The 14,613-nt window shown below is 38.5% G+C and overlaps 1 protein-coding gene across 1 annotated transcript; it reads right to left on the bottom strand.

Moving 5' to 3' along the window:
• Positions 1 to 1,959: 1,959 nt before the first annotated feature.
• Positions 1,960 to 11,829, bottom strand: crabp1a (cellular retinoic acid binding protein 1a). Its single transcript, XM_008311752.3, has 4 exons — positions 11,374 to 11,829; positions 8,596 to 8,774; positions 5,012 to 5,125; positions 1,960 to 2,246 (listed from the first exon to the last, which is right to left on the bottom strand). Exons 1-4 carry the CDS (start codon positions 11,441 to 11,443, stop codon positions 2,196 to 2,198), a joined length of 414 nt encoding a protein of 137 aa, XP_008309974.1. The 5' UTR covers positions 11,444 to 11,829; the 3' UTR covers positions 1,960 to 2,195.
• Between the last annotated feature and the right edge of the window lie 2,784 nt (positions 11,830 to 14,613).

The following is a 14,613-nucleotide window of genomic DNA, read 5'->3' as shown; positions in this document are numbered from 1 at the left end:
ATGTCCTTATCCCGAAGACCTGTGGGACGCACAGTAGTCACTCTCTAATAACAAAATGCTACACATGAGGTTAATAAGAGTAAAGTTAATAATAAACTGTTACTTTACTAATGAATGACAAGAAATCAAACCAAGTTTTTTTTTCTCTTTTTGTTCTTGGAGCCATTAGTTGAACAGATTTATTTCTTAACTTTGTTTTTCTACTTAACAGCACAGTACTAGTTTTCCTTACACTGATTTCACCATCTTGCAAAGAAATTTAACACTTTAAGTTACCTGTTTATTTAACATTCAAAACGGCTGAAACTAAACTAAACTAAAAATGTGATCATTAGACTGAGTAAAGCTTCATTACTCAAAAAATGCATTTTTTTTAATAGAAGCTCCACTGTCTTTTGCCATAACTAGTGGTATGATGGGCAAAGGGGGGGGTGGGGGGGGAAGGGGGGGGGGGTGGGGAGGGGCAGGGGCGAGGTCCTCACAACACTCCTATTATTTGACTGCTTGGCCCCTTTCATCTGAACAGCAGCTCGTCATTAAATTAACATCACAGCGTGCATCCGCCCTGGTTCATGCTTCCTAGAGCATTGTGGTGCACTCAGAGAGAAGCCCATTCATTCAGAGAATATCAGGTGAAAAACCAGGGACAGTGTAGACATGTCCCGGCAACCTCGGAAACGGCCGCCATTCGCTGGGTGAGAGCTCACACGGCTGAGTGCTGAAAGGACAAGCTTTTAATCCCTGGCAGCCGTGGAGGACAGAGACAGATTGGCTTTTTGTTTTTTAAGTTGTGCCACTCTCTGCCCATATTCACCCTCGGGAAGTCCATGCCAAGGCTCCCCACCACAGTAGAGAGTGAAACACTTTTACCGCTGTATCAGTGCTCCCCAACCTTTTTTTGTGCCCTATGTTGGGTGGCAGTTTTGGAGATTTCTATTGTCTCATCATTAGGCCTTTCCCCCTTAGTTGAACGGCTGGGAGGGAAGGTACAGAAGAGATCCTATTTCAAAATAAAATGCTATGCATAATACATAAATTAAATGTTAAAATGTTTATCCTTTCTGTGGTCCGGTATCAAATGATTCACGGCCTGATACTGGTCCTCAGCCTGGTGGTTGGGAAACCCTCCTCTTGATTAGTTTGTTCTCATCCCAACTAGCTGCCCCATAGGAGTATAATTAATTATTCCCAAAAAGGAAAAACAATTAGGACAACTTACTAGAAACATCTGATACTTTACATTTGTATGTCCAATAATTAATCAAATGTTTCTATTAATCATTAATATCTATGATATAGATTTGCCAAACTAATATTCTTGGTAAAATTATGTTCTATTTACTAGTGGTGAATTACAACTAACCACAGCTTTAGTTTAGCTGGAGAAGCTGATTGATTAATGTTGAGAGTAGCAGAAAAATGCATAAAATGCATTGGGTCTGAAAACAAATCTGCTAAGACTTTAGTGCCAGACGGCAGCATCCTGGTTTGAAACCTGTCACCATATTTGTTCGAGGGTGTCTGGCTTCAGTCCCACTGAGTCTTTCATCTTGTTGCAGACACAAAGAAGTGTCTTGAGGGCTGTCTGGGCAGAGGACGCAGAGGAGGAGGCAGAGTGAGAGGGTGACATAAAATAATACAAGGCTTTTATCTTGATTTGTTGAAGTATGAGGTGTATGTACTGCATGTACAGAGTAATGCTAATTCATAATTCCTCCTATTTTTCAGTTATTAAGTAACTGAAATGAGAGCAGGTGGTTTTATAAATATGCAATGTGTAAAAGTTTTGATGTGATGGAATAACTGGGTCAACGATCACCACTTCAGAACAATGCACAGAAAGCATGAAGTAGATGTACTGACACATTCCACAATGTTCTAGTAAATCTTTTGTTTTTTAACCGAGGGAACTTCGCAGAACACAGATATAATATTACGAGGAAAAAAGAGGAGTCATTGTTTGTTGAGATTTGAAAGTTTTTATTGTTTTCACTGATGATGACTTTTGTTGATGAAAAGTATGCAAACTACTGCAAACTGACTGCAGAAATTACTACGGGATTACTGGCACATTGAATGCTACTGTATATGAATACTACGCAGATTAACGCCTGCCACAGGATAGGTGTGTTTCATTAGATTAGCATGACAAAGTGTGGTCCAGTTGTGTTTGTGCCGTCTCCTGATCAGCGTTATTATTCCCGCACATAAATCCTTGTGCAAATGACGTCGTCTGCCCCGAATACCTGCAGGAAACACAAAGACATTTTTGCATTTGAAACAACAGCGGTGTAAAAGACTGCCCTTCAAAGTCAGCTGAATCTGCATCTTCGAGATTTATTATGTATTATGCTCATATCATGATTCTTACAGGAATTATTTTCTCCAAAATATGGCACAAAATTGATTTAATTAATCAATGGGATTCTGCTACAGAACACATTTAGTCTTCAGAATTTCAGACCTCATTTAGAGATTATTTTTTACAATTTCAGACCTCATTTAGAGATTATTTATTTGTTATCGTTCTGAAAACTCTACTCCTCTATCACCTTGTCTTAATACACTGTACATTGTACTCGTTTCCATGTACGTTATTTAATCGTGTAGCTCTGCCTCCTCTATCACCTTGTCTTAATACACTAGCTCTGTACTGTAGCTTTGTCAGTACACGAGTAATTTCGGATGCAAATATGTTTGCTTCTAACTTGTGATATGATTGGTTGCATTACCGACTGGTGATTGGTTGATCATCAGTTTACCTTCGATTGGACTTGTCCAATATGGCGGCCTTTTACTGGAGCTGTAATATGTTTTGACAGGTCGGAAAGGCGTTTATTTGGGTCTGTTTTTTCATTTAAATTTCGTTTAGAAGGTAAGCGGTTTCGTCTTTTAATTATTTTAGTTTGTTGTAAAGTACCAGAGATTAACATGTTGTGGAGCGAAACGTGCATTTAAAAAACAAAACAGAGCAACACCTTTCGTGAAGCTGTTTGTTATTAATGTCCACACTAAGGCTAGCCCTACAGCAACGTGGGTTACAACTTGGAACACATGCTCTATGGGGACAAAAGTGGAAGTTTCTTAGCACGAGAGTCTATTCCAAGGGTTAAAATAGTTTAAGATATTTTGCACGCAGATATGACTGCTGCCCTTCCAGAAATAGATGGTATCATGAGGATACAAAGTTGTGTGGCTGACATCGGCCATAAAATAAAGAAATGTTGGTATAAAATAAAAAACACCATTGCTTTAAAAGTGGATTAAGAATAATTTAATCTGATTTTAATTCATAAAAAATGTTAGCAGAAGTAAAAGGTAAAATTCCAGTTTAAAGTTTGTTGTACAGAAAAATAAATAAATAAATATCACAGCAAAAACAATATATTTTAAATAAAATCTCTTTAAATTTATCTCTCTAAACTTAGACAAAATAACAAAAAAATGTATTTTAGAATGAAACTATTTGTCTTTTTCTGCTGTGTATGAAGACGTGTGGTTTCAATTGCACTCAGCATTTCACTCAGCTACTGCTGCCTTCAAGTCTTTGTCTCACTGGCAGGAGTTGTTGTCTCACTGCCAGGTGGACAGAAAGAAGGATTTCAGCAGATGTATGTTTTGCAGTAAAACAGATGTGAAAAATACTTTCTCACCAGCCTGTCTGTTTCAAAATCTACATTTCTTCCACTTAGTGAAGTCGTATTTCATCCGTGGCAGTTGAAAGTTGGAACCATCCCGAACAGTAAAATGTGTCACTTCCTTTTCATCAGGTCGTCCTTTACTCTGACTTGTCTGAGCTGCTGTGAACTTGAAACTAGGACAGGTTTCTCCCAGTGTGGGATGAACAAATGTACTTGTTGGTGTTGTCATGGCAACAAACTGAATCAGTTTAACTCGATGAACCTGCGGCATCTGGACGATCTAATGTAAAAATGATGAGTGTGACTCAGCACATGAGCATTTTCGTGATTAATTATGGTTCAGGATCTGCTTTGATGCTTTCATGAGCTACGATTAAAGTGTGGTCTGTAGTTGTGTTAAGCGAGTGTGACAGGGGTTGAGCACTGAGGTGAGACAAGCAGAGAGGGAGAGAGGCAGATTTCTGCCACTGTCCCAGCCGGGCTGAATAATTCTCCATTAGAGCATAAATGGTTCAGTTCCTCCAGGGCATCTTGGCAAAAGTGCTGCCAACATAAGCTGCAGTAACACATCAGCCGGAGTCACTCGGTATTCCACACAGAGAAAAAAATAATATATTCTATCTTTTTATCTTTTTGGATATGAGGAAGATGTCTGAGGCCTTCCCTGACAGACTATGTTTCTAGATTGTAATAATTCTCTCCTGACATCCTGTAATTACTTTCCACCATCAGAATAATTTTATCTCACCGTGTCATGCATTTGTATGCACAAAAATGCACAAGAAAACAACAAAGCAAAACGGGGGAGCTCTGAACTTTGACAGAAGAAAACCGTTGATTTCTTCAGAGCTGTTCGTCTGGATCCTTTGGTCTTTGGACGTCTCTCTGCACATCCTTCAAGGAGCTTTAGACCCATTGACTCCTGCACATATTAATCTAACTAAATACAGGGGGTGTTAGTGTGGTGTCAGCGTCGCAGCTCCTCTTGTTCTCTTTTCACATGTCTCTGCGGGGTGGATGAAAGCTGGGTTTCTTGGGAAACTGCCTCTCTCATTTCCTATAAGGATAAATCTCCAGGGTGACTTTATTCACTCTCTGCCTTGTTTCATTAACCATTGCTCAAACACAGTAGACTCACTGCCTGGTGAGGGCGGGGGTGGGGGTTGGGGGGTGTTCTCATTTCAATGCATCTCCTGACTCCATCAAGTCGGAGCCACGCAACAGACAAACCAAAGATTAGTTTCTCATTGGAGTACAGGCCTCTGATCTCACAATGATATTCATTTTTTAAAATGTGCTCTGATGGTTTTCTGCAAAAACAAACAAAACCAAAACAGTTTGATAGTCAATAATCCTTGCTTGGTACTCACCAGTGTGAGCTCATCTCCATTCAACTCCCTGGTCCAGAAAGTCTTGGGCCCAGGTCCCTCCAACAGGGTCTGCTGACAGTGGATCTTGTTCTCAGATTCCCAGGTAGCCAAACTCTGCAGGGTGAGATGCAGTGAAGTTAGAAAGTCAACACCAAGAGATAAATAGAACTCTGGACCACTGAGAATTGATTAGCTGTAGATTAGTTGTAGTCAGTTTTGTCCCACAGAAGTCGACCTCTGTCTTTGACAAATATTCTTTACTATTGAACACAAGTCATCTGGAATCATTTTATTCCCACATTTGGACCGCCTTCTTCTTCCTGTCATCACTTTCGTGATTCAGTTTTAGCTTTCGGCCAAAGTTTCTAGCATAAAATAAATTATTTTATTAAATGGACATTTCAAATACCTGAAGAGAGATGCACTCCTTTAAACAACCACTGGGCAGAAGCAACGGTCCTACCAGATGCTTCTATGGTTCTGACAGAGTGGTACGATTTGGTTCTGCTTTAACTTTGGTTCAGTTACACCTTTAGAAGAATTCAGCTATCAGATTTCATCATCAGGATTGGTGTAGATGATGAAGAACTTTAACGTTCATCGCTCATGTTGTTTTGATAGTGTTGACCTAAATTATTCTTCCAGATGGTGTAAAAAGCCCATGTGTCGGTGATAGTCGGTCCATCTGTCTGTCAGAGCAGTAACAGTACTTAAACACTTTAATGACAGCTTCCATTCCACTAAAGCTGGATCAGGGTCTGTTTCACTGTTGCCCTTGCGACTAAAAGCAAACATCTTCTCACCTTCTGCCTCTGGATGTGAGTCGAGACACTCTGATCCCAATGCACTTGCACAGATTAACTGCAGATCTTTAACCTAGTGGCCCTGTTAATCAACCCTCTGCTCTTTGCCAGACACAGATCAGTGTGTAATCCCTTTAACTATGGGGTGGACTGCCTCGGCCAAAACCCACTGGAGTCCCTGCACCACGGTGCTTTACCTAAGATTCCCATGGCATCAGCGTGACATCACAACAACTAACTCAGTGATATGTCAGTGACAGTAAACATGGATTTATTTCCAGTCTTTAGTCTTCCAAATCATATTAACATGAGTTAAGTTTACAAATCAAAAAAGTCTGAAAAAATAGTATTGGTCTCTGCCTGGTGTAAATATTAACTAATTCAAAATGGACCAAAGCAAACTGGTAGTAACAGGTTCTTTGTTTAGAAAAATATTTTCTAAAGGTTTTTTTATAGGCAATACATTTAGAATATGAAGGCCAACATTTAGACATAAGGAGACAAATTAGAAATTGCCAAATTAAATCTGAGTATCGTTTGGCTTTTTTTTTCTTGCAAAATAAATACATTTGGGAAAAACTGTAAGAGCTTTTAGTTTTTGTGTTTTGTCTTCATAAAATTCCCAAAGTTTTGTCCAATTCTTATGTGCAGTTTGTGGTTGGAATCCAAAATCAAAAGTGGGATTTAGCTCATTAGAATCCAACCTCTTGAGGTGGGCAGCGATGGGAAACTCTCCTAATACTCATGTCCACATTGTCCATTAAAAATTGAGTAAATTAGTGGGTAACAACAAATATTCTGACCACAACCCGGTGAATATTCAAATACTGAAGCCAAAACTTATTCATGAAAAATAGTATGTGACAAAAACTAAAAAATCAGGACAGAGCGGATTCACTTTTCACCCTACCAGTTCCCATCATGCCTCAGGGCAGAGACAGAATGAGACACACTGTACTCCTGCTCTCCAAAAAAAACCCAGATTTTGTGTTTTTTTTTTGTTTATTGGTGCGTCATGTCATTTGTGTCAAAAATTATTTATTTTAAAATTATTTATTTTTTTTACTTCATTACTTTTCCATTTCGAGCAGCAGTATATATATTTTCTTTCCACAGGCATGAATATTACTGCTTTCCACTGAACAGGAATGTTTAGGATAATAAATTAATAGTAATAAAGTTGAGGATACTTTTGCAGTGAGATGGAGAGGTTTGGCAAAAATAATATTTATTCTGTGTTTCCGTATGGTTTTTCAGAAAGTGACTGTGGTCAGACGAGTAGAGCAGAGCGATGTCTCAGCAGAGCATCTGCTGCTCAGACAGACTGTTGGGTTTTAATGAGGAGGTTCTTCTGGCCGTGGCACCGTCTTTAGAATTACTCCTGCTGTTTAGAAAGACGTTGGTTTAAAACAGAAAAGACAGTTTTAGACTTTATGTACCGTTGTAATCGTAGGTTTTTTTAATGTCAATTTTTTTTTAATTTTAATATTAGGTATTTTATTAAGTATTAATATTAAGTGGTTAAGAATTGAGTGAAACAAAGCAGACTGTCGCTATGTTCGCTTCATACACCGACTCATTTTATTTTAACATTGTTCTGTTCTCCACAGATGACGACCACCAGAATATGAACACCACGTCCACAAATGCTTTTACGTCCTTAAGGCAAGACACAAATCACTTATACTCTTTAAAAAAAAAGTCCACATCAGTCATGATAGACGGGAATAATGGACATTTGTTGATGTGAATAATACTTGATTGTATTTAAATGTTTTTTCCCCACTAAGTGGTGACGGACTCTCAGAGACAGAAACTGAGATTGGCTTCCAGATTGTTCAGATTGTACAAACTCGCATTATTCACAGTGAACCATGACATTGTCTGAATGACTCAGTGTTTTAGTGCAATTAAACCATTGAGAGAAGTATGTATGTATGTAAGTGAACTGAAATGACACTGGCGGTAACAGAAACAACCCAGTTTCAGGGGTGTGCTATCAATGAAACTGTGTGTTTATATGCTAAGCTAATAGTAGATTATAAGATGTTTTTACCAAAGTGTAATCCACTCTCCCGCTCTTGTTACACTTTTTAACTTCTTTTATATTTCTGGTCTGTTGAAGTTGTACATTTAACTGTTTTTCTTGCGGTCTCTTGGTGCTGCTACCGTTAGCAGTTTTAATAAAAAAATGAGTGCCTCCACGTATTCACATCTATTGGTAAAATGCTCACACCTGCAGGTGGATTAAAGGCAGCTTCAGTCAGGTGGGGGATGAGGTGGAGGAGGAAGAGGAGAAAAAGGAGCGACGGCAGGAGGAGAGATTCTCTCTGAAGCTCTTCAGGCCCAGGAGGGAGTTTCTCACACAGCCACAGATCCGAAGAGTAAAGTCTTTTTTTCTTTACAATTAAAATTCCTGTGTATTAATCATCAACACCCCCCCCCCACTCCCCCACCCTTCCTTCCGTAACCTTCCTAACATTCCAAATATAATTTACAAATATATATTTTTTTCAGTCACATAAAAAATGTGTTTAAATAACCTGTATGCTTATTTCAATGAATTCTGTGACCAATTTTAAATATTTATTTTGTTGCTAATATTTATCCAGTTTGCATTTATCGGGGACATCCCAACAGAGTTGCGTTTGTTATGAATATTTTCATTAAAGCAACTGTGTATTTCCAATATCTTCAAAACACCATGATTATTTCAACAGATCATCAGAGCTGTTAAAGAGCTTTAAAATTTTTTTTTTTTTTTTTCAATTGAAACTCTACCTTGCACTTCCGTCCATCCACTGTCTCCTCGTTGAACTCTTCTCCAATGTGGAAGTTGATCTCGGTGGTACGCACACTGGTGGAGGTCTTGATGTAGAACTGCTCTCCGTCCTGACGGATCTCCACCTGGGGGTTGGAGGCAGCGGCCCCGGCTACTTTCCTCAGCATGCTGTTCACCCCTGATGAGGTACGTACATACAGTTTAAAGCCTGTTAGTCAACAGAGTTTATGGTCTACATTGGACATTTTGTGGAATTTGATTCTATTGGAAGGTAAAAGTAATTTTTAAAGACGACGTGAAGGTCTTATTGAATTCTGTTAAATGCACCGCACATTTCATCAACATTGTTGCAACACTGCAGCAGACTGTATAGTCCAGTGCTCAGTCTGACATGTTGTATACCTGTATACACCCCCACCCAGACCGGTCAGTTTATCACATTATCTTATATTTTCCTATAAACAGGATCTGAACTAGAAAGACTGATTTTTTAGGTTATTCTTCACAGATTTTCTTTTACCCTAATGTCTTTCTCTCTTTGCCTTGTATATTTATTTCTCTATATTTGACACAAGGCAACAAATATACTGATGTCCCTGTGACTCATACTTTACCTTCATTGGTGACGTCTTTGCATTGATGTGTGTGTGCTTAAAAATAGAAAATGACATAAATGCAGATATTTCAGTGGAGCCAGAAAATGAAATAGCTGTGGCTGTGACAGAAACCTCAGCTTTTTCTTACAACTCAGAGAAGTCAGTGGAACTTTGGCTCTGAAGTCTGTGTGAAGAAGTTTGTAACCAAGTCTGTTTTGGGGGAGGAAACTCATAGGTGGATGTCAGGGTAGATAAAATCCGGCACTTTGTTTGTCAGGTGGAAAATCGATGACCTTGCAGAAAAATGTCGCCACACATTGCGTTTAGCAACATGTCCTGTCAAAGTTCCTGGAGATTTTATTCCACCCTTTTTACTTCCTTCGGTTTTAAAAACATATATAAAAAGTCTAGATTTCCAAACCCTCCAAATCTACTTTAATCAAATTTGAGACATTCTTATGACCCACAAAAACCACTGAGTTCTTGTGTGGTCAACACCCAAAATATAAAAACATTGATTTATTATCTTACACTCTACTCCACCCATGATCTAAGGCATCGCACCACTTTACCTGTGCATCTGTGAAAAAGTGTTCTTCCCCTTATCACCCTCCAAACATTATTAGCATTTTTGCATATTAATTCCTTTACATCATGTAAATTACTTTATGAGTGAAAGTAAAGGACAAATGGAAAAATATGCAAAAAAATGTTGGACGTTAGGTGTTTGTGCACACATTTATGTTTAACAGAAGCATTTTTATCACTCACCAAAACCTGTATATTACTAACACCTACATTCTAAGTTTAAAATTCTATTTTTAGTTTGCAATTTTTGCACTGGGGTCTTCATTATTAATGTGCAGATATTTCTGCTGAGGGTTGGACCACATTTTGTGAGTCAACAGATGATTATGAAGATGTTGATGTAAAGTGGCGACCCTGCAGCACAAGCGTCCACACGAGTGACCCGTCATTAAAACTCTCCATTGACCACTTCTTTACATAGAAGTGGATGAGTGATCTGGCCCAGCAGGTGGGGTCCATACATTCATTAATAGATGGACAGTTGGAGACGGGGTCCTTTAAATCAGGGGAGAAACTGCTTCAGTTTCAGGAAAAATTAAGAAGAAAATGTGATTCAGCCTCAAAACTCGATTAGTTGGATTTAAATTAGATTAGATTAAATAATTGTTGTAATAGGTTTAAGAGAAGATATATTCACCAAATACCTGTTTTCTGACAGGATATGTTTTAGTATATTTTTTAGTGTCAGTGTTTCTCGGAGCATAAACATGCAGACTGATTATTTGAACAACATACATTTTGTAAAACTTTTGTTTACTGTAAAAGACTTTTGAGAAGCACCTTTTCATTATGAGTACACTAATTCAGTCATTAAGTGATGTTAAATAAACAAATTAAAAGCACAAATGAAGGTCACTTTTGTAACAACTGGACTGACTGTAACTAATTGAATTGGCAGTGACTATAGATCTTCTTTCTAATTCTCTTTAACGTACAAAAAACTATTTCTACAAACTATATAATTAACCTAATTGAACTAAGCGCAACGGTTGCGGGGAAAAAAAGAGGAAATATATAAAGATATCAAATCACTGAAAGAAACCACAAAACTGTCCATATCTAAAAAATTAAAAAATGATCAACCACCGCCCGGGTTCAAACCTGACAGACCCAGATAAGCTGGTCTAAATCTCAGTCACATCAAACATCAGTTCAGATCCTAGAAGAGTGAGGGAGATGAAAATGATGAGATGCGGGAGAGTGACGCAGGGCTCCACAGAGACCTCCGCTGGCATAGCTAATGAATGCCCTACTTAAATGATTAACATGAATAATGTTGTACCCCCTCCTCTTCTTATAAAACAATACCATGTCTGTTTAGACTTGAATTCAGCATCCACTGTCTCACACCTCCTGTAAAGACCAGGGGTTTCCCTTCAGCAGCATCTCTCTGCAGGGAATCTTTCTATCTTTCTTTCTCCGGGGCAGTTTCTCTGGACGATAAGATTTTGCAGTTGAGTCAAGAATGTAGTAGTGGAAAAGAAGCCTGTTTTCACTGTGATGAATGGATAGTCAACCTCACGCAGGGAGGTAGTTGTGGCTATCATATAAGGTGGAAAAGAGAAAAGAGAGAGGAGACGACAGACGACTCACCCAGAGCTTTGAGAAGTTCGTCAAAATTCTCACTTTTCTTCATCTTCCAGGTGCCGGCAAAGTTGGGCATGTCTGCTGAGGCTGAGTCCAAAGTGCTGCACAAAGAACCTGTTCCACACTCTGATGTCTCAGTCCCTGTCTCCCCACTATCTCTGTCTGTCTCTCTTTCTCTCTCTCTTTTGTACGCTCTCCCTCTCTTCTGACTCTCTCTCTCTCGCTCTCTCTCTCGCCCTCTTCTCTCCTGTGCTCCTGTCTCCTCTGCTCTGGGCTCAGACTCTCCCTCACACACTTACATCCAAGTGTTTCCCTGGGTGCCTTTTTATTTATTCACTCTCACATACGTGCACATAGACACACTCTACTGACTGTAGGTCTGTGCCTGTGTCACTGTGCCGGCTGCAGCCTTGTCTTAAGCTCCTTTATAGCCACTGTCTTTAATGGGAGTCAGGGCAGGTCCCTCCCCCTGAAAGCCTTTTCCCATTAATACAGTTGGGCAAGACTGACGTAACTACACTCCTCTGGGAATCAAAATGGCTGAATTTGTTCTTTAGGGGTGTATTCATAGTGTGTGAAGGTGGGCTTTCATCACCATTGACATGTTTGGTTTAAGAAAGCCACCCCCCACTCCTTATTAACATAGAAAACCAGAAGCTGGGGTTGGAGGGTTTGCGGCAAAGTTGAAAATTGCTTGTCGGAAAACATGATTGTTAAGCTTAACTTTTTTGCTTTAAAACTTTTCATGCTGTATTTAAACTCTGGGTGCCGTCAGCTGCACTGCTGGGAAAAATATCACTGGGTAAATGATCCCAAAAACACTCTAAATCCCAAAACTTTTAGTCTGAAATGGTCCATGTTACAATGCATTTAGTTGTTTGGTTGTTGAGTTGACTCAGGAAGGGTGGTGTGACAAGGTCAGAGGATTTTTAAGATGCACCCCAAAAAAAACCCACACCAAATTGCGTTGTTTCTGTACCTTTTCTGATTTCAGTATAGTTTGATCTGCACTAATGACGTTTAAAGGTCTTTCTCGACCAAAGTTGAGACATCAAGGGAGGTCTTTCTCGACCAAAGTTGAGACATTCCTGAGGCAGGAATCAATATTATGTTGTTATATTGCATAATAAATGATTGAAGTAATTGGTACCATGTCATTCATAAGTAAAATTAAATTCATTACATATTAGTTTGCATGATTGTGAACTGCAGTAAAGGTTTCATCAACTGAACTCTAGTTGCACTGCTGCAGTTCAGGGAGTTTTTTTCTTTTTTTTGCACTGACTTTCTCTAGTTTGTTTTCTCTAAAAGTTCCACAAAACTTTCCAATTCATAATAAGTATAAATATAATATATATAATATATATATAAAAATATTAATGGCCTAAACTCTTTTACAAGAATAGAGATTTTTGACCTTTAAATGAATTTCTGTAATTTTATTTCAGGTGTTTTATTTGTATATTTAGGATTTTTAGAATTAAACCTGTTAAACTAAGGTGAAAAGGTCATTTATGAATTAATTATATGACTTGAGAGAAAATAGCTGGTCAGTCAGGTGTGTAAATCTTACCTATGAATGAAGACTCAAGAGTTGACAGTTGAACATTTTTGTAGAAAGTAATTCTGAAAGCCTTTTAATTGACTGAGAAACACAAACTAAAAAAAGCCTCTTGGATGAACAGTGAAGTGCAGTCGTCTACCTCTGCAATCCCGACATTGACCTAGATAACCTGACAAAGAGCACAAGTCACTGTAGAGAATCACAATGTGGCAGTTTCTGTCGGTGGCCCTTTGCCAGTTTCTTCTGCAGCAAAAATGGATTCACTTTTCAGATAAATGACTATATGAAATGACAAAAGAAACCCTGCGCTGTTTGTAGCACGGTACTGCTAATGTGATAGCACTAGGTTCATTACCCAGCATTAATATTTCTCTGAAAACATAAATGAATCACTTGGCTGAAAATAGCAGCAGTAGAGTCATTAGTAGAACTGCTGCCTGGAAGACTAATGTAAGGAAATAAACAAGTGTGTGTGTGACGAGGAACTAAAAGAATAGGTGAAAACTTTAGTCTGTCTCACTACACCAGTCAGCATTTGCATTCAGGATTTGTCTGACTTTGAAACTTATTCCAATTCCAGGAGTTTGTATTCTGAAGTAATGGAATAAGTGCATTTTTAAGTATATAGTTAAATTTGTGTTAAAAATCTCATGGTGTCCATACAAGTCTGTTACATTTGGAAGAAAATCTCATTTAAAATTGGAGTGAACATTAACTCCAGGAATACTTGAGCAAATTTGAATATAATTTGGTGCAGAGATGTTGAAGTCTCCTTCACACAGGTGCACTTCTATGAATGTCACTCAACTCACTGAGCCGTCAGGAAGTGTCTGCCGTACTTTCTCTCTGGAGTGTTTGCCCCTTGGAGCTTCACTTCAGCAATTGTGAATCCCAGAATGCTGCAGCAGCGATTGTCAAAATATTGTTTTTTTTTTACTGCTGGTGCTTCAGACCCAGGTTCATCTGTCTCTCAGCACCATGTAGAGGTTTTAATGAAAGTCAGTTATTCACTGCAGTCAATTGTGTGCTTCTATAAAGTTAAGTTTAAGTTTACTATGGTAGTGACTGTAGAGCAGTAGACAGAGAAGTCTGTCAACAGAAAAGTATGGGGGTTGATATATAGCTCCACTACAGTTATTGTACATGCAGATGTATTTTTGGTCATGGTGCTCTATTCAGAGGTGTATACTGTATATTGGACTGGTTGTAGCTGTCATTTTTCTCAACTGTATATTTTCTTTGTGCACAGCAGTAGCGTTTGATGAACATGGTTGTCTGCACAGCAGTAGCGTTTGATGAACATGATTGGTTGTTTATAACTGAGACAGGACAAACATGTCAACATAATGTGTCGACATTAAAGCTGAAAGTCATTGCGTTCACAGGTCATAATAGTCCTATATTAACTATTATTATTATTATTATTATTATTATTATAGTTACTCTTTTACTTTTTAGCTGCTTTTTTATGTTTTTGAAAAATACGTATTTGCACTTCTACAATCAATTCTTAGCAACTACTGAAAATGTCTTAGGTCTTAGGATTTTTTTTCCTTGTGTTTCTATTCGATGTTTGCAGCAAAAAACACTTTTGCTTTATTTGCACTGATCAGATACCACGTTGTTGCTCTGTCGTCTCGCCATTGTCTGCTGGTGGCACGAGTGAGCATGAATTGTACGTT

Source organism: Cynoglossus semilaevis, chromosome 6, assembly GCF_000523025.1.
Source record: "Cynoglossus semilaevis isolate Cse_v1.0 chromosome 6, Cse_v1.0, whole genome shotgun sequence".
NCBI lineage: Eukaryota > Metazoa > Chordata > Actinopteri > Pleuronectiformes > Cynoglossidae > Cynoglossus > Cynoglossus semilaevis.
The sequence above is the reverse complement of the archived record's forward strand: the minus strand, read 5'-3'. Positions and strand labels throughout refer to the sequence as shown.

Excerpts from the sequence above, each read along its gene's own strand:
- crabp1a (XM_008311752.3), bottom strand. The coding sequence starts at position 11,443 with ATGCCCAACTTTGCCGGCACCTGGAAGATGAAGAAAAGTGAGAATTTT. Across the intron at positions 5,126-8,595 it reads TGGATGGACGGAAGTGCAAG|AGTTTGGCTACCTGGGAATC; the intron begins GTAGAGTTTCAA and ends CTCACCCTGCAG. Across the intron at positions 2,247-5,011 it reads ATGGAGATGAGCTCACACTG|GTATTCGGGGCAGACGACGT; the intron begins GTGAGTACCAAG and ends TGTTTCCTGCAG.